This window comes from Mytilus californianus, unplaced genomic scaffold (genome assembly GCF_021869535.1).
Source record: "Mytilus californianus isolate M0D057914Y unplaced genomic scaffold, xbMytCali1.0.p SCAF_9, whole genome shotgun sequence".
NCBI classification, from domain to species: Eukaryota; Metazoa; Mollusca; class Bivalvia; order Mytilida; family Mytilidae; genus Mytilus; species Mytilus californianus.
In genome coordinates this window covers 46295863-46322166 of record NW_026262745.1, presented here as the reverse complement: position 1 = coordinate 46322166, position 26304 = coordinate 46295863, and the positions used below count along the sequence as shown (strand labels likewise).

General features: G+C 31.4%; 1 protein-coding gene and 1 long non-coding RNA gene across 7 annotated transcripts in view; one reads left to right on the top strand and one right to left on the bottom strand.

Annotated features, from left to right (window-relative positions):
* Positions 1–250: 250 nt before the first annotated feature.
* Positions 251–11598, bottom strand: LOC127715155 (uncharacterized). Of its 5 annotated transcripts, none has more exons than XR_007988196.1 (4): positions 11449–11598; positions 9529–9651; positions 8547–8626; positions 251–297 (listed from the first exon to the last, which is right to left on the bottom strand). It is a non-coding gene; the product is annotated as an uncharacterized LOC127715155 (long non-coding RNA). The 5 variants fall into 5 exon arrangements; XR_007988200.1 differs by lacking the exon at positions 8547–8626 and adding an exon at positions 1598–1677; XR_007988199.1 differs by lacking the exons at positions 8547–8626; positions 9529–9651 and adding exons at positions 1598–1677; positions 2580–2702.
* Positions 11599–15258: 3660 nt separating this feature from the next.
* LOC127714332 (torsin-1A-like) overlaps positions 15259–26304 on the top strand; it is a 237850-nt gene continuing 226804 nt past the window's right edge. For both annotated transcript variants that reach the window (XM_052220395.1, XM_052220394.1), the window contains exons 1-3: positions 15259–15541; positions 19875–20140; positions 21077–21252. In XM_052220395.1, the coding sequence (XP_052076355.1) occupies positions 15349–15541; positions 19875–20140; positions 21077–21252 (635 nt within the window). In that variant the 5' untranslated portion in view covers positions 15259–15348. The remainder of the gene's footprint in view (positions 15542–19874; positions 20141–21076; positions 21253–26304) is intronic.

Sequence of the window (26304 nt, the reverse complement as noted above, 5' to 3'; positions counted from 1 at the left end):
TATATAAACTATGTTGTTATTTTGATGTGGCAGATTGGATTTAGTGTTACACTGAGCAGTTCCAACTCTGTACAATTGTATTCCATGCTGAACTTATTAAATTATACATCGCGCTAACCAGAGTCGTCTTTTGTTGCAAGAGCTAGTCCCAGAGTTAGAGTCCTTGCAGACTTGTACTGTTTATTGTGTGTGTGTGGTTCCAGGCCAACACATTACCCAGTCACAAGATACACCCAGTTTCTATTTGTGACACAACCATACCAGTTTCCTGATACTCAGCTTTAGAACGTGCGCATTCTGCAATTAAATTGATATAGATCTGAATTAAATGGGTTTTTTTATCAATACGTTTTAAGTATAAGAAAACAAATATTTTTATTGGGGTAAAGATTGCATTCATTCAATCAAAGCCTGTGTGGCTGGCTAGAGACTGAATCACTGCTTTTGGGTTAAAAAAATGCATTGAGCACAACATTCTATACATCCTATTTATGAAAATTTCAAGATATTTATCAATGAAATATATACTCAGATATAAAGTTTTGAAATGATGTGTATGTGTATAACCCTACATGTCAAGAAAATGACTTAAGGTAGATAGGGTGTCTTCCTCCATCTTGGATTTTGAAATACCAGAAAATAATCGGTCTAGACCTTTAATAAAATGTGCAAATTTTGAGAGTAGTGGGTAATTCATGTGTAAGAATTTACATTTTAATATAGAAAATGACATGTTTAATTATATTTATGGTTGTATTTTACAAAAAACAGAATACTTTTGTTTGATTCAATTTTTTCCAGCTTTGCCACATAAGGGGAGGCAACTCAAATGTAAGGGCAGATAATTCAGATATTGTTACTTTTACAATAGAATGTGTTAGGAATTTATCTATTTTATTATGTAGCAAGAAAACGGGCCCGGTGACCCCATTTTTTCTTTTTCTTATCTGAAAGTATAATATTAGAGCTATCTTCTCATATTTTATCTCAAAATTCTATGGTGCAGTTTTCGTTTTATAGCAGAAAATTGCGTTTTCCATGCATAATCTATACAAAATCTGTCAATTTTGCACAACCTGTAGCGTGAAAATAAGCCCCGTGACCCATTCTTTTTATTATATTTTCCAAAAAAGCATGATATAAACTACATTTTGGCAAATTATTAAAAAATTCTATGGATTATAATTTAGACACCCCATCTACCTTAAATTGTGCACGGGGCATGAATATTAATGATGACATTGTTAAAGTAAATTAATATTTTAATTTGAGTTATCTTTCGTTGTACATAATTGTAGTTGAACCTAATTTTTTCTATCCAACTACACGATTATATGAGACTCCAATTAGTGGCATTACTATACCTTCCAATTCTTAAAATAATGCAAGCTTAATTTTTAGTTCCATCCGCAAAATGAATGTAACCTTCAGTGCTTATAAGCACGTTGATTTACAATTATATACGACCGGTGCCGCTATCAGATAACATATAAGGATGGCATGCATAAGGCTTCTGAAATATAGAAAGAACGCACTAAGTGTATCTAAGTAGTCATACAACGCAATCAGTTTTCCATACAGATGATAGTGTACTTACTGCATGTCTGTTGTTCGGCTTCCCAACGGTTAACACTAAAATCTTGAATTTTTTTACCGTCCTCCTTTACACAATAACATCTGAAATTGACAATAACATTAATACGAAAAAGCACATACATGTATTTTGTATCTAATTTAAAAATATATAAATACATTCTATAATCAAACAAAAAATAACTGACATATTTTTCTGTTTTGTTATAAACTTTGGCGCAGCAGTTCTGGATAAACATTATTTTACATGTAAAGTGTTTCCTGAGCAAGAAACAGGGGATTCAATTCCGTTCATATAATCAGTTTTTAAGTGATTTAACTCTTTTTTCATTGTTTTTGTTAGGTTTTTACAAGATTTCAAATTGTGTACTTTAATTGTATAACATCTGTCTCTAGTATTTGAATTATTTGTCTTTAACTTTATGGGTTTCTTAATCTTATACATTTTGAACGATTTTTTGCCAATGCGCTATATTATATATAATAACTCTCCTATCCTAACCCAGATTTGAGACTATGAAGATAAAGGTTACAGAAGTCATCAAAGTCACACAATTGCCATTTAAGTGCAGACAATACGTATGTCTGATCAGGTACATCTGGGACAAAGTATATCACAATTATATGTATTTTTGGTGATTGTTTGTTGCTTTTTATATGTCTTTTGGTTATGTGGGTAGCGTTGCTGTTTAATTTAAAGTGAACCGCACATCTCGTATATAGATTAAGTTTCTGTGCATAGGGACATACCCAAAGTTTTGCTAAAATTTAAACGGTTAAGCACAACGTTTGTTGAAAGCCCCTTCTAAATGTTAATATGCCCCCTTCTAAATGTAAGTATGTACAATCATATTCAATCACTGATGTACTATCATGCATCTTCCCTTCAAGGTTCTATTGATATTGTTTCAATAAAAAAATCTATTATATTCTGTTTCAATAAAAAAAATCTATCATATTCAACTCGTTTGTATTACGGCACTTACTGAGACCCTGAGCACTGCTTTGGGGCGTAGTTCCCTTGCTATCACAAACCGGCTTTCTTCCTCCAACCATACCCAGTTCTGAGTTTTTATGAAACTGTTTCAACTCACGTAGACAATGTGTTTCTGGAAGATTGGAATGCGTTTAAAGGACTATGCTGAATTATATTTAATTATGATAGTATTATTTCAAATGGGACAAAAGTTTATTATCTTCCTTTAAAAAACAGTTCAACAAAACTCTGACCACTAAATTAAACACAAGAAAATGTTTATTCAAAACATATGAAAAATGAAATAATTCATGATTTGAAAAAGCTATTTATTCAATCTCTTTGATCCTTTTATTAAAATGTCCAAAGCATTCATCGAAAGACAAAACAAAATCAAAGGTAAAAAGTCCTTTTCCAGTTTTGATGACACAAAAGTATGACAAACTTGTTGTTTTAAATAAAAATTCTGTTGTAGCCTTCAAAAATATGTAAAAGATTCAAAATAATACTAATGAAAAACACTGAAACCAATGCTTTTTTGATGAAAACACTGAAACCAATGTGTATGCAACGAAAAACTCTGAAACCAATGCTAATGTGTTGAAAAACTCTAAAACCAATGTTAATGTGATGAAAAACTCCGAAACCAATGACAATGTGATGAAAACTCTAAAACCAAATTGAATGTTAAAGTGACAAAAAACAGAAATTTTACAAACCATTACAAGAGCATTTATTATTGACACAACTAGAAATTAAATGATGGAAAGACAACCATATATTGATATAATTTAATTTTGGATGTAACGCGTCTTCTGATTGGCTGACGTCGTTTTGTTTATCAGCTCATGGACATAATTTTGTCATGTGACCGTGACGTCATCAACGTTTTTTCATGATTTACTCCGGTTTAAAATGGAATTAAGAATTAAATTATAAGAAATGACAGTAATATTTTTTCTGCCTATTCGAAATAACATAAAAAATGTGGTGCACACTTTAAAATAATCCGCTACTCGGGTTATTCATTGTGCACCACATTTTTGATGTTATTTCTTCATAGACAGAAAAAATATTACAGTCATTCCTTAAATATATGTATATGGAATTTAATCAAATAAAAAAAAATATGTTTGTTTAATCTTAAGGACGGTTACGCCACACCTACTTATATATTGTTTTTGCAAAGTTAAAAAAAACTGCATGCATAACAAATAATTTGACGTCTTTCTTCGACAGTTGTAAGCCCAATCAGTATGTCTCTGTATTATTTTCATGATACACACATACCAAAATTACCCCTTTTTGATTATAAAGGCAAATCAAACTGTTTCACCATTACTGGTAATCATTAAGTTTTTATTGAATTTGAAAAGTTGATGACGAACTTAGCCGTATTATGAATTCTAATGACCATAGATTAGTTTGCGTGATTAAGGTATTGAAAAAAATCATATTCAAATCAAAGTGGTTTATAATGCATCAAGATATATTGAAATGGCACTAAATCTGCCAAAATGTATAGCAAAATTATTCTTAATTTTGTAAAAAGATAACAAAAGATCATGGATACATCCTAAAGCCACATTAACTTGAATGGTCCTAAATTTATCATAAATTTATATGTATTAAAAAATTTTGTTTAACCTTTTCAAAATATTCCATAATCAAACATGCAATTAAAGTAGTAAAAACGGGGTCTACTCTCATGACTGTCATATCCATGTTGTAAATAATCTAAAAGCAAAGAACCTATCAAAATTTACAAATTTCGCAAAAAAATAAATAAGTATATTCTCTTTCCTCAAAGGTACAGGGTAACGATAATTTTGCTTCATTAACTTAAAAGGATCAATTTCTGACTATATTGAATAAATGCAGTTTCCCTAGTATACATATTTGAATATACTTGACATCATTTGATATATACCTTCATCGCAACTACGTGCAGTGGCTCCATCCAGAAGAAATAATCAGAAAACACTTAGAATACAGACAACAGAGTTAAAGGCTCCCTTCATTTTCGGTGTGGTCTTTACAATTCTGAAGTCAGAAATACTTTGAGATAATCTACCACCCCCATTTTATACATATCTTCCACTGCCGGTAGCTAACAGGCATAACTCAGAATGTTTGTTTGTGGGCACGTTGAATTATGTAACATATGGCTACATTCAGATCCCTTATAATTCGACATCTTGCAAACAAAAATGTCGAGAACAGAAAGCTGGAAGGAATGGACATACCAACCAACATTAAATCATTTAAGGATTAAAACAAATGTCTATGTTGACTATCTGATAAGGGAACATTGCCTTTTGTGATAACCAACACTGCAACAACGTGCCTTTCGGTTGACATTGAAGCAGGTGGTTAATACATGTAGTATCTGATTAAAATCATTACATGTATTTGAATGTCTTGAGGCTATGAAATATGTACCAATCTAATTAAAATATAGATCTCGGATTTCGTTATACTATGTTATACTACAACGTAGTATAACGAAATCCGAGATCTATATTTTAATTAGATTGAAATATGTACGCAAGTTCTGTCCAGTCACATATCGTACGTTGTGCTTTGTTTTAATTTTGTTTTAGAGTATTACACACCAAAAACCTACCTCTGGTCTAGAATGTACAAAGTTGTGAATGCAAACTACAGCAGTTCTCATCATTTTGTATAATATTTTACACAAAAGTTCAATACTTTAAGTATATGTTACAGTGAATTGTAAAATCCCTGAAACTTTAGAGATTTTGTAAAATCACTTAGTCTAGCAGTTTTAGAAATTTTGTAAAACACCTGAAATTCTTATAGGAATTTTATAAAATCACTGATTTGCTACGGATTTTGTTAAAATATATATATGTCATGTATTAGAAATGATATCAGTGATTTTACAAAACTCATGAAATTCAGGGATTTTAAAAAATCGCTAATTTTACACATTCCCTATAACATATACATACACTGCAATGTGCTCCCCAATATTTAATCAGAACATTGCTCAAAAAATAAAAATATGAATTACAAAAAAAAATGTATAATGGAACTGCTTTTAAGCGTTACACGACGTCCCCAATAAAATTTCACATTTAAAACAAATTTCAATCGTTCAAGCTAATATTCATTTAAATTAGCTTTCTAAGTGTTATGCATAAAAAACATGTTTTTCTTTTAATTATGTGTTTCAGAAATTAATGTTAGTACATGTACATCTTTTTACCAACGCGAAAATGTCACTTGTAGAGATCGTAGAATTGATATTCTTTTGAAACGTATGCATTGAATTAGTTATATTATTTCGACCTCTTTATTTCTTGCTATTTCCACCAAGCTTAAGGTAAGATGTACGTAATCTACGATATCGTGGATTTTTATGACATTTTGCAAGCAACTTTATAATATTAAATGCGCATCAGCGTATAAATATAAACAATATATAAGTACCTTTAACACTTTGGGAGATAAAGCATTACAAAAAATGTTGAATAATTTAACTTTAAATTGCCATTTGTTCGAAAACCCGTTCTATAAAATTGAGAATGGAAATGGGGAATATGTCAAAGAGACAACAACCCGACCAAAGAGCAGACAACAGCCGAAGGCCACTATCAATTTTCTTTAAATGTAATGTTTAAACAGATATGTTATACCTCTTGCAAATGTGTTCGTCGTATAATATATAACATCACCCACTTGGCCCCAACCTAATTCGATATGACAAAATTTAATGGAAGAATACTGTAGTAAATCAATTTCGTTGCCAAAGTTATATAGTTTGGTTGAAGTAACATGCTGCACTGTGTTTTAGTTTTCAATCGTGAAACGAAGATTCTGCAACGTGACTATCTGACTGCAAATTATCCACGGATAAACCCCAAACGGCCTGACATTATCTGTACAAACCTTACGAAACAGTGAAAACTGCTGCAGTCATTTTTAAGATGTCAGATAGGAAAACTCTTTCAGCTAGCTGTTTGATGGAAGATTTCCCGCGTAAAATTGGATAATAATATTACATCTTTAGATCTAAATTGTCGTTCATATATGAATAATTTTACAAAGCATTTGTATTGGCAATATTTCAAAAAGGGATTTTGTTAATTTTATTGTGAAAGGTTTAAAGACAAGTTTAGAAGATTAAGATAATCTAATTTCATGTTTTAATTTGATTTTCAATTTAGCAACATTTTACTTCAATTGGTCTATTATTCGTATATGACAAGCCTAGACTTTAATTCCATAAATAAGTCTGTATGTTCTATTGTTAATTATTATCTGTGTGCTAATTTTTCTGTAATCCCTTAATTGAACTTTCTCACTCATTTAGAGAAATATTTGTCAAGTCTATTCAAGTAATTTTTGGTTTGTTATATAAACTATGTTGTTATTTTGATGTGGCAGATTGGATTTAGTGTTACACTGAGCAGTTCCAACTCTGTACAATTGTATTCCATGCTGAACTTATTAAATTATACATCGCGCTAACCAGAGTCGTCTTTTGTTGCAAGAGCTAGTCCCAGAGTTAGAGTCCTTGCAGACTTGTACTGTTTATTGTGTGTGTGTGGTTCCAGGCCAACACATTACCCAGTCACAAGATACACCCAGTTTCTATTTGTGACACAACCATACCAGTTTCCTGATACTCAGCTTTAGAACGTGCGCATTCTGCAATTAAATTGATATAGATCTGAATTAAATGGGTTTTTTTATCAATACGTTTTAAGTATAAGAAAACAAATATTTTTATTGGGGTAAAGATTGCATTCATTCAATCAAAGCCTGTGTGGCTGGCTAGAGACTGAATCACTGCTTTTGGGTTAAAAAAATGCATTGAGCACAACATTCTATACATCCTATTTATGAAAATTTCAAGATATTTATCAATGAAATATATACTCAGATATAAAGTTTTGAAATGATGTGTATGTGTATAACCCTACATGTCAAGAAAATGACTTAAGGTAGATAGGGTGTCTTCCTCCATCTTGGATTTTGAAATACCAGAAAATAATCGGTCTAGACCTTTAATAAAATGTGCAAATTTTGAGAGTAGTGGGTAATTCATGTGTAAGAATTTACATTTTAATATAGAAAATGACATGTTTAATTATATTTATGGTTGTATTTTACAAAAAACAGAATACTTTTGTTTGATTCAATTTTTTCCAGCTTTGCCACATAAGGGGAGGCAACTCAAATGTAAGGGCAGATAATTCAGATATTGTTACTTTTACAATAGAATGTGTTAGGAATTTATCTATTTTATTATGTAGCAAGAAAACGGGCCCGGTGACCCCATTTTTTCTTTTTCTTATCTGAAAGTATAATATTAGAGCTATCTTCTCATATTTTATCTCAAAATTCTATGGTGCAGTTTTCGTTTTATAGCAGAAAATTGCGTTTTCCATGCATAATCTATACAAAATCTGTCAATTTTGCACAACCTGTAGCGTGAAAATAAGCCCCGTGACCCATTCTTTTTATTATATTTTCCAAAAAAGCATGATATAAACTACATTTTGGCAAATTATTAAAAAATTCTATGGATTATAATTTAGACACCCCATCTACCTTAAATTGTGCACGGGGCATGAATATTAATGATGACATTGTTAAAGTAAATTAATATTTTAATTTGAGTTATCTTTCGTTGTACATAATTGTAGTTGAACCTAATTTTTTCTATCCAACTACACGATTATATGAGACTCCAATTAGTGGCATTACTATACCTTCCAATTCTTAAAATAATGCAAGCTTAATTTTTAGTTCCATCCGCAAAATGAATGTAACCTTCAGTGCTTATAAGCACGTTGATTTACAATTATATACGACCGGTGCCGCTATCAGATAACATATAAGGATGGCATGCATAAGGCTTCTGAAATATAGAAAGAACGCACTAAGTGTATCTAAGTAGTCATACAACGCAATCAGTTTTCCATACAGATGATAGTGTACTTACTGCATGTCTGTTGTTCGGCTTCCCAACGGTTAACACTAAAATCTTGAATTTTTTTACCGTCCTCCTTTACACAATAACATCTGAAATTGACAATAACATTAATACGAAAAAGCACATACATGTATTTTGTATCTAACTTAAAAATATATAAATACATTCTATAATCAAACAAAAAATAACTGACATATTTTTCTGTTTTGTTATAAACTTTGGCGCAGCAGTTCTGGATAAACATTATTTTACATGTAAAGTGTTTCCTGAGCAAGAAACAGGGGATTCAATTCCGTTCATATAATCAGTTTTTAAGTGATTTAACTCTTTTTTCATTGTTTTTGTTAGGTTTTTACAAGATTTCAAATTGTGTACTTTAATTGTATAACATCTGTCTCTAGTATTTGAATTATTTGTCTTTAACTTTATGGGTTTCTTAATCTTATACATTTTGAACGATTTTTTGCCAATGCGCTATATTATATATAATAACTCTCCTATCCTAACCCAGATTTGAGACTATGAAGATAAAGGTTACAGAAGTCATCAAAGTCACACAATTGCCATTTAAGTGCAGACAATACGTATGTCTGATCAGGTACATCTGGGACAAAGTATATCACAATTATATGTATTTTTGGTGATTGTTTGTTGCTTTTTATATGTCTTTTGGTTATGTGGGTAGCGTTGCTGTTTAATTTAAAGTGAACCGCACATCTCGTATATAGATTAAGTTTCTGTGCATAGGGACATACCCAAAGTTTTGCTAAAATTTAAACGGTTAAGCACAACGTTTGTTGAAAGCCCCTTCTAAATGTTAATATGCCCCCTTCTAAATGTAAGTATGTACAATCATATTCAATCACTGATGTACTATCATGCATCTTCCCTTCAAGGTTCTATTGATATTGTTTCAATAAAAAAATCTATTATATTCTGTTTCAATAAAAAAAATCTATCATATTCAACTCGTTTGTATTACGGCACTTACTGAGACCCTGAGCACTGCTTTGGGGCGTAGTTCCCTTGCTATCACAAACCGGCTTTCTTCCTCCAACCATACCCAGTTCTGAGTTTTTATGAAACTGTTTCAACTCACGTAGACAATGTGTTTCTGGAAGATTGGAATGCGTTTAAAGGACTATGCTGAATTATATTTAATTATGATAGTATTATTTCAAATGGGACAAAAGTTTATTATCTTCCTTTAAAAAACAGTTCAACAAAACTCTGACCACTAAATTAAACACAAGAAAATGTTTATTCAAAACATATGAAAAATGAAATAATTCATGATTTGAAAAAGCTATTTATTCAATCTCTTTGATCCTTTTATTAAAATGTCCAAAGCATTCATCGAAAGACAAAACAAAATCAAAGGTAAAAAGTCCTTTTCCAGTTTTGATGACACAAAAGTATGACAAACTTGTTGTTTTAAATAAAAATTCTGTTGTAGCCTTCAAAAATATGTAAAAGATTCAAAATAATACTAATGAAAAACACTGAAACCAATGCTTTTTTGATGAAAACACTGAAACCAATGTGTATGCAACGAAAAACTCTGAAACCAATGCTAATGTGTTGAAAAACTCTAAAACCAATGTTAATGTGATGAAAAACTCCGAAACCAATGACAATGTGATGAAAACTCTAAAACCAAATTGAATGTTAAAGTGACAAAAAACAGAAATTTTACAAACCATTACAAGAGCATTTATTATTGACACAACTAGAAATTAAATGATGGAAAGACAACCATATATTGATATAATTTAATTTTGGATGTAACGCGTCTTCTGATTGGCTGACGTCGTTTTGTTTATCAGCTCATGGACATAATTTTGTCATGTGACCGTGACGTCATCAACGTTTTTTCATGATTTACTCCGGTTTAAAATGGAATTAAGAATTAAATTATAAGAAATGACAGTAATATTTTTTCTGCCTATTCGAAATAACATAAAAAATGTGGTGCACACTTTAAAATAATCCGCTACTCGGGTTATTCATTGTGCACCACATTTTTGATGTTATTTCTTCATAGACAGAAAAAATATTACAGTCATTCCTTAAATATATGTATATGGAATTTAATCAAATAAAAAAAAATATGTTTGTTTAATCTTAAGGACGGTTACGCCACACCTACTTATATATTGTTTTTGCAAAGTTAAAAAAAACTGCATGCATAACAAATAATTTGACGTCTTTCTTCGACAGTTGTAAGCCCAATCAGTATGTCTCTGTATTATTTTCATGATACACACATACCAAAATTACCCCTTTTTGATTATAAAGGCAAATCAAACTGTTTCACCATTACTGGTAATCATTAAGTTTTTATTGAATTTGAAAAGTTGATGACGAACTTAGCCGTATTATGAATTCTAATGACCATAGATTAGTTTGCGTGATTAAGGTATTGAAAAAAATCATATTCAAATCAAAGTGGTTTATAATGCATCAAGATATATTGAAATGGCACTAAATCTGCCAAAATGTATAGCAAAATTATTCTTAATTTTGTAAAAAGATAACAAAAGATCATGGATACATCCTAAAGCCACATTAACTTGAATGGTCCTAAATTTATCATAAATTTATATGTATTAAAAAATTTTGTTTAACCTTTTCAAAATATTCCATAATCAAACATGCAATTAAAGTAGTAAAAACGGGGTCTACTCTCATGACTGTCATATCCATGTTGTAAATAATCTAAAAGCAAAGAACCTATCAAAATTTACAAATTTCGCAAAAAAATAAATAAGTATATTCTCTTTCCTCAAAGGTACAGGGTAACGATAATTTTGCTTCATTAACTTAAAAGGATCAATTTCTGACTATATTGAATAAATGCAGTTTCCCTAGTATACATATTTGAATATACTTGACATCATTTGATATATACCTTCATCGCAACTACGTGCAGTGGCTCCATCCAGAAGAAATAATCAGAAAACACTTAGAATACAGACAACAGAGTTAAAGGCTCCCTTCATTTTCGGTGTGGTCTTTACAATTCTGAAGTCAGAAATACTTTGAGATAATCTACCACCCCCATTTTATACATATCTTCCACTGCCGGTAGCTAACAGGCATAACTCAGAATGTTTGTTTGTGGGCACGTTGAATTATGTAACATATGGCTACATTCAGATCCCTTATAATTCGACATCTTGCAAACAAAAATGTCGAGAACAGAAAGCTGGAAGGAATGGACATACCAACCAACATTAAATCATTTAAGGATTAAAACAAATGTCTATGTTGACTATCTGATAAGGGAACATTGCCTTTTGTGATAACCAACACTGCAACAACGTGCCTTTCGGTTGACATTGAAGCAGGTGGTTAATACATGTAGTATCTGATTAAAATCATTACATGTATTTGAATGTCTTGAGGCTATGAAATATGTACCAATCTAATTAAAATATAGATCTCGGATTTCGTTATACTATGTTATACTACAACGTAGTATAACGAAATCCGAGATCTATATTTTAATTAGATTGAAATATGTACGCAAGTTCTGTCCAGTCACATATCGTACGTTGTGCTTTGTTTTAATTTTGTTTTAGAGTATTACACACCAAAAACCTACCTCTGGTCTAGAATGTACAAAGTTGTGAATGCAAACTACAGCAGTTCTCATCATTTTGTATAATATTTTACACAAAAGTTCAATACTTTAAGTATATGTTACAGTGAATTGTAAAATCCCTGAAACTTTAGAGATTTTGTAAAATCACTTAGTCTAGCAGTTTTAGAAATTTTGTAAAACACCTGAAATTCTTATAGGAATTTTATAAAATCACTGATTTGCTACGGATTTTGTTAAAATATATATATGTCATGTATTAGAAATGATATCAGTGATTTTACAAAACTCATGAAATTCAGGGATTTTAAAAAATCGCTAATTTTACACATTCCCTATAACATATACATACACTGCAATGTGCTCCCCAATATTTAATCAGAACATTGCTCAAAAAATAAAAATATGAATTACAAAAAAAAATGTATAATGGAACTGCTTTTAAGCGTTACACGACGTCCCCAATAAAATTTCACATTTAAAACAAATTTCAATCGTTCAAGCTAATATTCATTTAAATTAGCTTTCTAAGTGTTATGCATAAAAAACATGTTTTTCTTTTAATTATGTGTTTCAGAAATTAATGTTAGTACATGTACATCTTTTTACCAACGCGAAAATGTCACTTGTAGAGATCGTAGAATTGATATTCTTTTGAAACGTATGCATTGAATTAGTTATATTATTTCGACCTCTTTATTTCTTGCTATTTCCACCAAGCTTAAGGTAAGATGTACGTAATCTACGATATCGTGGATTTTTATGACATTTTGCAAGCAACTTTATAATATTAAATGCGCATCAGCGTATAAATATAAACAATATATAAGTACCTTTAACACTTTGGGAGATAAAGCATTACAAAAAATGTTGAATAATTTAACTTTAAATTGCCATTTGTTCGAAAACCCGTTCTATAAAATTGAGAATGGAAATGGGGAATATGTCAAAGAGACAACAACCCGACCAAAGAGCAGACAACAGCCGAAGGCCACTATCAATTTTCTTTAAATGTAATGTTTAAACAGATATGTTATACCTCTTGCAAATGTGTTCGTCGTATAATATATAACATCACCCACTTGGCCCCAACCTAATTCGATATGACAAAATTTAATGGAAGAATACTGTAGTAAATCAATTTCGTTGCCAAAGTTATATAGTTTGGTTGAAGTAACATGCTGCACTGTGTTTTAGTTTTCAATCGTGAAACGAAGATTCTGCAACGTGACTATCTGACTGCAAATTATCCATGGATAAACCCCAAACGGCCTGACATTATCTGTACAAACCTTACGAAACAGTGAAAACTGCTGCAGTCATTTTTAAGATGTCAGATAGGAAAACTCTTTCAGCTGTTTGATGGAAGATTTCCCGCGTAAAATTGGATAATAATATTACATCTTTAGGTCTAAATTGTCGTTCATATATGAATAATTTTACAAAGCAAAGTGAAATATGAATATCAAGTCTCCCAAGTCAGGAGCCTCTTGCCTTTGTTAGTCTTGTATGATTTTTAATTTTAGTTCATTTATATGTTTTGGAATTTAGTATGACGTCCATTATCACTGAACTAGTACACATTTATGTTTAGGGGCAGGCTGAACCACGCCTCCGGGTGCGGAAATTAATTCTCGCTGTGTTGGAGACCCATTGGTGGCCTTCGGCTGTTTTCTGCTGTTTGGTCGGGTTGTTGTCTCTATGACACATTCCCCATTTCCATTCTCAATTTTTTTTTATCAATTTTATAATATTTCAGTATTTAGCCAAGTACCATAGAAATATGATAAGTAACTAGGAAAATAGCACTTTAAAATCTATAGTCCCTCATCTCTGAATCATGTCTACCCCTCTGATAATAGAATGCGTCCGGGTAATCACACAAATAGGAATTTAAGGTGCAACAGGTATATTAAATTTTCGACAAAACCAAAAAAATCAGTACACCAATACAAGCATCATATAAAGTGAAACTGAATACCAAAATGATTGTTCTAGGTCTGTTTGATTTTATATTGTAGGTTAAAAAGTATGTTGATCATTGTTTTACCTGTTTTAGATTTTTTTTTTTGTGGAACAAATCAGTCAACCAGATGATTCATCCTTGTTTCACTTTCAGTGTTGACATTCTTTTCCTTTTAATAGCTGAATACATGCGTAACCCATCTCCAGCTAAGGGGTCAAATTTAAGGTCACATGAATACGGATTCAAAGAGGTCAAATTATTCACTTGCAAGTGAATAATTCATCAGCAATGTTATTTATCTTATTTTGACAAAATTGAACTAAATTGGCTGCTAAAAGCAAATTAGAATTTCACTATATCACTTTCATTAATGATTGAACCAAAAAAAATGTATATCTCGTAGCTATAATATACCCCTTTAATGAATTACAAATTCGTATCTGATTATTTATGAATCAGCTTGTATACTGATTTGATTTACACACACTAACAAAATACTGTATTTGGTCAATAAAATATTGGCCGGGCCGGAATGATATTGTCCTGCAACATTTGGGTCTTTGAAGATGGATATGGCATGAGTATTTAAGCGGCTTGTACAAATTGGGGACTTGCACATGTGTATGCTTGGCTTAAACTGGATCATGTCGTCAGTTTTGAAGTCCTGAACCCTTGTATGAATCAATTTCTTAACTAGCGGTTTTCAGTGATACCCTAATTAGGTTATTCATAAATATTTGTGTGGTTAATTACTTTATTTGTGTTTGATTTCAATTACCATAGGACTCGTTGTTGTTTTCAGACTATACCTTTGGTTTTGTTTTTTATTTAGAGCCTTTCTTCTTAACTGGGTTTTGACATATAATAAAGTACTTAATTTTTGAGTAATAAAAGATTTGTCAAATATCTGATCATAGTGCGGCATTATGACTGTGGTTTTCATTGCATCCTTAAGGAATACTTCATTTTTCATGAGATACATAATATGCTATACTCAACAACCTTACCAAATACATCTAATCTAAAATTCTCAACCTTGTCATCATATTGAATTTGTAAAGCTTGACGTGACCAGCGGCTCAGTTAGATAGTAAGTGTAATACGGATATTCGGGACAATCCGGGAAGATGTAACTTTTCACACCATTTTGACATTTCCGGTTTCATTTTCGAAAAGCTCGTCATCTTAAATATATTTTTTATTTAATCATAATATGCCAGATTATTCCTGGAGGAATCAATATGAAAGTTAAGCAGCTGCATGCCTTAACTTATATTTTCATTTTCCTCACAACTTGTCACGCTTTAGAACCTATTTCTGGTGTCGCTACAGTTGCCGCAGGAGTTTCAGCTGTTTTTATTGCGAGCTTTAGAGCAATAAAATGTCAGTTTCAAGAATGCTGTACAAAAAGATGGATTAACTTGAATGCTACAGGTAAAAATAAAAAGAATGACAAAAGGCATCAAATCACATACGAGTGAAATTTATCATTTATCAGGTTTTGGAAGATCCTTATAAATACTATATTACTATTAGCTGAGACTACTATAACACAGAGATTGGTCACTATAGATTTATCGGATTATCTGAGTCTCCGGTAGTTAGCTACGTTATTTTAACGTAGTTTCGTATTCGACCGTAGCAGACGACATATATCACCTATCACTGAGAATACTATAACAGTATCGGATATTATTATTTTTCTTTAAAAAGAATATAGTTTTTATCTTTCAAATGCAGTTATCTCTATTCATATTTAAATTTTTGTTTTTAATCATTAATAATTTGTTAATAGTTTGTTATTATGCGGCCACTCTTGAAAATGTGAATGTGATTAATCTTATCAATCTTACAGTTACATTGTTTTGCTACACGTCCGTTAATTGTATCTTATATACAAATATTTTACCTGTAAAGACAGGTAGTCTCAAAAGCATGGGAGATGAATTTTGTTTCACAGCTGGGTGCCCAAGGTACACGAGGCTCCGTTTGTTGCAGTAAACTTTTATTCTATACTTGTAAGGTATTGCACTGCTGAGTGCCCAATATACATGTTTATTGTAGTAAACCTTGTCAAATATCGTCGGTGCACTTGTGGTAGGATTCAGGAGGGGTGTGGATGGGGTTTTATAGAATGGAGAAATAGGGGCAAAAAAGGTATAGAATGGAGAAAAATGGACCGACAAATAAAGAATAGAGAAGAGAAAATAATAAGTTATTAAGATTTAAAGAATAGAGAAAAATGGCATAGAAATTATAGGAAATAAAGAACCCCCATCCAGACCCTAATTCAGATTATCCAACGTAAATTTTTTTTTTCAAACAAGTTTCAACCCCCCCCACCCACTTTTTTAAAATTTTCGTCTGATAATTAGGTCAAGTTTTTGCAAACAATGTAATAAGCGGCGATCACAGAAGAGAGAAAAAATTTCATTAAAGGTAAATGAGTAATTTCCTTACGTAACAGATCAGCAAAGAGGTTATAACTGCAATGGATACATAAAGCAAACATAAGCCCTACAAATTATATATATGTTCCCATATCGCTGGCATTTTCATTTTTCAATTCACAATGTCCAGTAAAATTGATTTTTTATCTTGGGATGATAGTGATCTCAATCTTGATCTTTTACGTGGTGAATATACTGCATCAGATTTTGAATCTGAGGATGACTATACGTCCCTGCTGCAAAGACTGCAAAAACTACAAAAACTCCAAAAGAAGCATCAACCGCAAGTACATGTAAATCAGAACGAAGAAGCTTCAGTGTGTTATAGTAGTCTCAGCTATTAGGTAATATCCCTTTTTATAGATTCATATCAGTGGCAACAGTTTCCCTTTTAACCCTCTTGCTGCCAACCAAGCCAAAGGAGCAATTAATTTAATCGAAAGCTTATCCAATTAGGTTTAGAAAATCCAGAAAATCAAATTCACATTTTGCAAAGTATAGAAAATATTTTCCATTTCTGCGTTTCGGAGCCATTAAAAATCAGCCTTTTCCATTAAGCGAAAAAAATAGACGATGTTTTTCAACTGCATTTTAACTCAATTTTTGCCACATGACCATATATATTTTTTTTTGGTTGTTATGCAACACTGGCATTTCTAGTAACGGGAACTGCTACCTTTTTTTTCCTAGTTTGTGTAGTCTTCGAGAAATAAAATACGGAACACCACTGGTACCCTATGGAAAATGTATTACGAATAATTGCGCTCTTGTAACCTATAGTTGGGTACTGAAGATGTCAAAACACTGTGCAAAGAGGTCGATTTTGAAAGAATTGAAGTAAACTACTTTTTTTTTGTATATTTAAAACGCATGTCAACAAACAATACAGGATTAAAAGCGTGTTAGTACATGTAGTACAAAAAAACCACCTAATTTAACTTATTTACTAATTTGAATATGATTTGTTATTTTCATGCAAAAGTCAACAAAATAACAAAATTAGACATCATTATTAACATGATTAAGATAAAGACAAAATGAATATTGATAATATTGATAATAATATATATTTTAAAATTCTGTCCTCCCCTACCTAACATGCCTAAACAAGCTTTCAGTGTAAAATTTAACCTTACACTGACATGTATTACCTTACAACATGAAGTATGTGATAGAATCAGCCATTCAGAGTTTTATTTAGTTATTAGTCCCCTACCGACGAAGTCGAAGGGTACTTTAGGTTTGCACTTCGTCTGTCTGTCTGTCTGTCTGTCTGTCCATCCGTCAGTCCGGCAATTCAGTTTTCCACACTTTTTTTCTTTTCGTGCTTCAATGAAGATGTTGATTTGATATTTGGTGTGTGTATAGTTTTATCATGACAAGTTACAGATCAAGTTCGAATTTTGTTCCGGTCTGACGATTTTGTGCAGAGTTATGGTCCTTGAACTTAGAAAATTCACTAAAATAATCAGTTTTCCACATTTTTTGTCGTCATGCTTGAAGATATTGACTTGATATTTGTTATATAGTTTACACCATGACAAGTTATAGATCAAGTTAGCGTTTTGTTCCAGTACAATGAATTTTTAAACGGTAGGGGACTATGTATTGCCAGGTAGTACTCACATAATGCTTGTTTTTATTAGTTTTTATGGAGTGCCATTGTTTAGTTTAATATTATCATGATTATGAATATATGATAATTTTAAGATTTTGATTTGGTAAATTATGACAAGATTTAATAAGTTACCAAAATGTACAAAATGTAATCCACATGATCCAGTAAGAAGAATAGATATATTCTAATATATGTTAATTGGGTGGGGGAGAAGGGGTGTAGAATCAATTATTCATTTTACTTGACAAAGCTATAACTAAAGCGCTTATAAAATAATTAGTAATGTGTATTTTATCTTCAATTTTTAAGATATAAAACATTGTAAAATATAAAAAACTGTGTTTCTGGTTTAAAAAGTTGTATTCTAAAATCATAAAAATAATGTGGTTTTAAAACATTGTTTATGACAATCTTGGAGCAATTATCTTTATAAACATGATAAATGAATTTTAATATATTACATTGCTTTTCCTAATTACTGATTAATTAAAACAGGAAAATAGACAGTGGGAAAGCGTTGTTCTATTGAGGGGCACACGTTTTGCAACGTCACAAATATTAATCATCAGGATGATTTTAGCTCAACAAAGCAGGAAACAATTTTGGCAGTAAGAGGGTTCAGACCATTGCAGAGTTCTTGAAAAGTGGCGGTCCAAAGGTTTTGACCACCATAAATTGAGAAGGACTGACAAAATTTTGGTATTTTGCAATAGAAGTAACAGTGAGGACCAGCAGATTTTCTTCCAAGGACCACCAGGGAAAATAAAAATTTTGAGAACTCTGCCATTGTTCAATTGAGAACTGAACACAAAGATAAGGGCTTCCAAAATTCCTACTTTATAAAGGCTATTAACTTATATCCAGATAAATCATTTGTAAATTGGAGTCATGGTGTCTTTGTGGAAAATATTGTCATTTACATGTACCTGAATGTTTGCACCATAACAGCAAGTTACTAAACATTGTGCTTAAAATCCAAAGAACATAATTTTATCCCTGAAAATTGATACCTGTTTTAGGGTATAACACTCATTCATGGGGATCTCCTCCAACCTGTTTATCAGTCTCTAGCAACAGATCAAAATCTGCTGACATCTTTTTATTCACTTTTGAATGTGATTGGATTAGCATGAAAACTTTGTGCAGTTTGGGGCAACCCGACAACATCTCACATCTGGATATGCAAATAAAACTTTCTACATGATGGTTATGGTGAGTTTTGTTTCAACATGTTCAAAGCAGCTCTGAATCCTTCAACTTCCAATGTTAAGATGTTTTTGAGAGCTGGAGGCGAAAGATACCAAAGGGACATTCAAACTCATAAGTTGAAAGTAAACTGACATTTGCCATGGAAAAAAAAATAACAAAAGACTAACACATGCTAACAACAGTACACAAAACACATCTAAGTTAAACATATTTTTTTTACTATTATCTAAAAAATTATACAGCTATAGGAGATGATTTAATAGTGATATTTAGAAGAAAAAAAAACTAGTATGTGCATTTAAAGGGCCTCATTAACAGACTGGCAAGTTTTCACCAGGTGAGCCTAAACATTGCTATATGTTTTAATTCCTGAAATGTGGAACTTTTGCTAATAATAAACTTATCATAGATATCAGGCTTCGAATTTTGTGTATGTGTAGCGAATGTTTTTGTGACAAATTATAATTTGAAAATTATTTTTTTCTTTCAGAACTGTCTTCAAGTCTTAAAGATCAAGTATATGGACAACATCTGGTTATAAAAGCTGTTGTGCGTCATATCAAAGCCCATTTATCAAACAATGAGCCTTCCAAGGCTTTGGCTTTGTCATTCCATGGAGGAACAGGTACAGGCAAGAATTATGTCAGCAAAATTATCGTTAATCATTTATACAAGGAAGGAATGAAGAGTGGATTTGTACATATGATTGCTTCAACTAAAGAATTTCCACATGCTGATATGGTTCCTCTTTATAAGGTAAACACCAAATGTAGTGTTTATGGTCTCTGGCATACCCGATGATGGTTTCAGAAATTGTGTCATGCATTGGGTTGGATTTTTAAAGGGGGATGGGGTGCAGGAGAACATATTAAAATGAGTTGAATTTGACTAACCATTTTTCAACCAGGATGTATTGAAAGGTCTTTTGTATTCATCTATAGATTTGGTAAAGGTACATGTACTTTTTTGTCATTTTTGTATATGAACTTAGATTTGTCATGTTTGTATTTTGTAGATATATATATATTATCATTCCATCTCTCCCTGAGAATATATGACATATATTTTAAATTGGTTTAAAAGTTGTTTTAAAGAGTGCTCAAACGAGTTTAACCCCGCCACACTCTGTATGTGCCTATCCCCAGTCAGGAGCCTGTAATTCAGTGGTTGTCATTTGTTTCTGTGAAACATATTTGTTTTTTGTTCATTATTTTGTACATAAAATAGGCTGTTAGTTTTCTCGTTTGAATTGTTTTACATTTGTCATTTTGGAGCCTTTAATAGCTGACTATGCTGTGTGGGCTTTGCTCATTGTTGAAGGCCATATCGTGACCTATAGTTGTTAATTTCTGTGTCATTTGGTCTCTTGTGAAGGGTTGTCTCATTTGCAATCATACCACATCTTCTCATTTTTATATTCTTTGAAATTCCTGGCATATCTCTTAAAATGTTTGATAAGTATTATTAATTTATCCAGTTCTTTTGTGTGTCAAGCATCATACATGTAATGATTGACATTCAAAGTCCCTTTTGACATACACTTCTAAAACTTTTCAATGTGGACATAGTTTACTTTCTGAAATATATATCATGTTGTTTAGCCCTTTGTTCAATGTTTATCAGGATAAAACATAATGTATTACAACATATAAGTATTTTTACAATTAAAATTGAAATTTAACTGTTTTTTAGGACAAACTGAGAGAGCTTATAGAGACAAGTGTAAAGAACTGTGAGAGATCTATGTTTATATTTGATGAGATAGATAAGATGCCACCAGGTCTGATTGATACTGTAAAACCATACTTGGATTATTATGATTATCTTAGTGGTATAAACTATCGAAAAGCTATCTTCATTTTCTTAAGGTGAGGGTTTGAAATTATCATGATTATAGATAATGCATATTTTTGAGATTTTTCTTGTCATATAGCACACCGAGTGATGTCAGGATTGGTCAAATGAAAGATCGACCGTAGTTAGTTTTTTTCTTTTGGCAATCCTGACACCCTGTGATGCGTTATACTACAAGAAAAACCTTAAAATATGCATTATCTGACTTATATGCCGCCAAAATATATCATTTTCTGCAAAAATTTGCATCCTATATTACCAATCACACTAAAGTGGATATTTTTTTTTATGCTTTCACGTTTTAATACGCCCTACGGCTCATTTATAATGTGAAATTAAACTCACTAATTAATCTAGATATAAACTTTAGAAACCATTATCCAGTTACAATGAAAATATTGCTGTAACTGCATCAAGCAAGGCACAAATGAATTGTTACGGTGTATGAAAAATACAAGTCTGACACTTTGTAAATAGTTTATTGTATCAACTAGTTTATTGTTTCAACTTAGTTTATGAAAGGGGGATGCTATTATTTTTTTTCATGCATGTGTGTCATGACATTTATATTGCAGAAAGCAGATTATTTTTTCAACAATTTTTTAACAAACTATTGCGAATAATTGTTTTCTCTCTTTAGTTTGACAATACATTTTTAAGCTGAGAATCAGGATTAAATCTTATATCCTTATGATAGTAGTTTAATTTTTATACGACCGCAAACATTTTTTTGCGTCGTATAATGCTATCAAGTCGTCGTCCGAAGACGCATTTAGTTTCCGGACAATAACTTGAGTTTAAGTGAATGGATCTCTATGAAATTTTACCATAAGGTTTAATACCACAAAGGGAATGTTGGGATTGATTTTGGGGGTTATGGTACCAACAGTTAAGGAATTAGGGGCCAAAAATAAGAATTTTTGTAACTTCCAGACAATAACTTGTGTGTTAGTTTATGGATCTCTCTGACATTGTACCACAAGGTTCCATATCACAAAGGGAATGCTGGGATTGATTTTGGGGTAATTGCCTCCAAATTTTAGGAATTAGGGGCCAAAAAAGGGCAAAAAACAAGCATTTTTCTAGTTTCATGACAATAACATGTGTGTAAGTATATGCATCTTTCTGAAATTGTACTACAAGGTTCCATATCACAAAGGGAAAGCTGGAATTGAGTTTGGGGGTAATTGCCCAAAACATTAAGGAATAAGGGGCCAAAAATAAGCATTTATTTAGTTTACAGACAATAACTTGTGTTCAAGTGTATAGATCTCTCTGAATTTGTACTGCAAGGTACCATACCAAAAAGGGAAGGCTGGGATTGAGTATGGGGTGATAAATCATAAGGGGTTCAAAACATTTGGGGGGGGGGATTTTTTTTTCCTTTTTTTCCTTTTTTTTTTTCTTTAGAATTTTCCATTTTAAGTTGGTTATTTTTGATTTATATATAAAAGCAAATAATAATGATATGGATTGATTTCATCAAAAATTAAAATAATGGGGTTCTTTGATATGCTGAATCTAACCATATATTTAGATTCTTAATTTTTGGTCCCGTTTTCAAATTCGTCTACATTAAGGTCCAAAGGGTCCAAAATTAAACTTAGTTTGATTTTAACAAAAATTGAATTCTTGGGGTTCTTTGATGTGCTGAATCTAACCGTGTATGTATTTAGATTTTGGATATTGGACCATAATAGGTAAATTAAAAAAAATTCAGTTCTTTGACCACATTCATTCTGTGTCAGAAACCTATGCTGTGTCAAATATTTAATCTTAATCCAAATTCAGAGCTGTATCAAGCTTGAATGTTGTGTCCATACTTGCCCCAACCGTTCAGGGTTCGACCTCTAGAGTCGTATCAAGCTGCGCCCAGCGGAGCATTTTATTTTTTTGATATTAAAAAAGATAAGGAGATGTGGTATGTTTCCAAATGAGATGGCTATCCACCCAAGAATAAAGGACAAGAATGTGGACAAAAACAGATCATCTGATTTAAAATACAGATCCTTTGCTTACACAGATCTGACAACACCCTACTTTCTGTTCTGGTAATAATTACATCAGCTAATGAAATTTCAGCCTTCAAATTTTATCAGGTGTGCACCACCAAGATAAATAAAACCAGAGGATTCTTAAAGGTATTTAAAACAGAAAGTAGAACAGGGAATTATCAGATCATTGTAAGCAAAGCATATGCACATGATCTGTTTTTCAATCAGATTGCAGGTCCACATAGATAATTTTGAAAACCTGCATGATAATGACATCATGGACATGGTTTGTTCAACTCCAATCTTATTTAAGTAAGATTGAAATTATTCTGCTGAAGGTACTCTGGTTTGTACAACCTAGTGTTAGTGGTCAGATGAAGGGTATATGATTGATTTACTGACTGACCTTGTTTATAGCCACTTTTAATACTCAAGTAAAAAAAAAACAAGTTGTTTTTTTTTACATGGTCTTTGTTCATGTTGTTTTGGTGAAATAACACTTTTTTAAATTTAGCTTTTAAAGTCAGGTTTGAGACTGTATGATACTTTGATTCAGAAAAAATACATACAAGTATGCAAAAAATTTACAGGCGATTAAACTTTACTTGACAAAATGATTTATATTTCACTGTCATTTGAAATAATGTTATAATATTTTCATCACCCCAGGTATATAGAGAAATACCAAAAGTATCAGTTTGAAGTAAAATCAATTTATTCTTTGGATTATGTCTGAATAAATTTTTGTTCAAAAAAATATTTTTTCACCATAAATATTTTCATCAGCTCCAATGATTTTTTTTTTTCCATTTTGCTCTCCATATATTGAGAATCAGCAAATTTGATAGTAAATGAAAGAGACTTTGACACTTTTCTCCCAATATTCATTTTTGATTGGTGAAAATACCAGACTGAGTGCTCACCTCAGTTAAACATGTTTAACAAAATTAAACACAGAATAAACAAGCAATGTTTATTCTGTGTTTTATTTTGTTAAACTGAGGTGAGACAGGTAGTGTGAAATTTCGTCTCTTTATGTTAGATTAAATGTTTTAAATATCAGTTGCCAACATTTTACTTGAAGTGACCTCTAGTTACCAGAATCAGCCCTCCACACATCATGTCACATATTTTGGGATGAAATTAATTATCTGCATTTTCTCTAATCATGCTAATAGTATTTAAGGAAACACTTGCAGTTTTGACCTAAAAAAACAAGTCTTATCTTCACCAATCAAATATTTAAATGTTTTCATCTCAAATTTTGTTGCAATTGTTATATGAAATTAATGTCTTGATGAGCTCTATTTTTGTTTGTTTAGTATCATATCAAAGCTGTAATTCACTAAATTCAGCACTCAACTTCTTTAATATATGAATATGTTAATACAATTAATAAATATTGTCTTTTGCATCTTTTCCCAGGAAAACAATCAATGCAATGTTGTTGTCTATTTTGCATTGTAAGTGACTTTTTTAAATATGATTTCATATACTACTCTCTTTATCACAGCTTTGATATGATACTAAACAAAAAAAATTAGAGCTCATCAAGACATTAATTTCATATAGCAATTGCAACAAAATTTGAGATGAAAACATTTAACAATATTTATTAATTGTATTAACATATTAAAGAAGTTGAGTGCTGAAGTTTTCATCAGTAGTTAAGCATAATATATCAAAGTATGAAAAAGATAAAGATAGGTCCTTGTGATTGTTTTTAAGGTACAAGCATTTAAAAAAAATATATATATATATAAATTGGGCTTTGAAAAGATTACTTTATTTTTCATATGAAACATATGGGAGACATGAATATTAACTTGAATAGGTAAAAGAGATAAGAATAGAAGACTGATACATTTACAATTCTATAAGCACTCAGGGAATTTATCAAGTTTCTATTATTTGATTTTGAAATACACATTGAATTGTTTAATGAACTATCCTCTATTTGGATAGCTTGAAACTATTCTGAACTACCTATGTGTAAAAAATGTTGATAAAAAGTGATGCTAGAAAATCACATGGGGGCAATGAAAAATCTTTTAGTCAAACAGTAAACTGACAACATCATGGCCAACAAAAGACAAACAACAGTTCACACTACACAGAAATTTATTTTTAGCTCACCTGGCCCAAAGGACCAAGTGGGCTTTTCTCATCACTTGGTGTCCGTCGTCCGTCGTCGTTAACTTTTACAAAAATCTTCTCCTGTAGTGGGCCAAATTTAACCAAACTTGGCCACAATCATCATTGGGGTATCTAGTTTTAAAAATGAGTCAGATGACCCAGCCCGCCAACCAAGTTGCCGCCATGGCTAAAAATAGAACATAGGGGTAAAATATAGATTTTGGCTATTATCTCTGAAACCAAAGCATTAAGTGCAAATCTGACATGGATAAAATTGTTCATCAGGTCAAGATCTACCTGCCCTGAAATTTTCAGACAAATCAAACAACATGTGTTGGGTTGCTGGCCCTGATTTGGTAATTTTAAGGAAATTTTGCAGATTTTGGTTATTATCTTGAACATTATTATAGATAGAGATAAACTGTATGCAGCAATTATGTTAAGCAAAGTAAGATCTACAAATAAGTCATTATGACCAGAATGGTCAATTGACCCCTTAAGGAGTTATTGCCCTTTATAGTAAATTTTTAACAATTTTTCGTACCTTTTAGTAATCTTATACAAAAATCTTTTCCTCTGAAACTACAGACAAATTCAACCAAACTTGGCCACAATCATCATTAGGGTATCTAGTTTAAAAAATGAGTTTGATGACTTAGCCTGCCAACTAACATGGCTGCCATGGTTAAAAATAGAACATAGGGGTAAAATGCAGTTTTTGGCTTATATCTCTGAAACTAAAGCATTTAGAGCAAATCTGTTACATGTAAAATTGTTCAGCATGTTAAGATCTATCTACCCTGAAATTTGCAGACGAATCAGAAAACCTGTTGTGGGGTTGCTGCCCCTGAATTGGTAATTTTAAGGAAATTTTGCAGTTTTTGGTTATTATCTTGAATATTATTATAGATAGAGATAAACTGTTAGTTAGCAGCA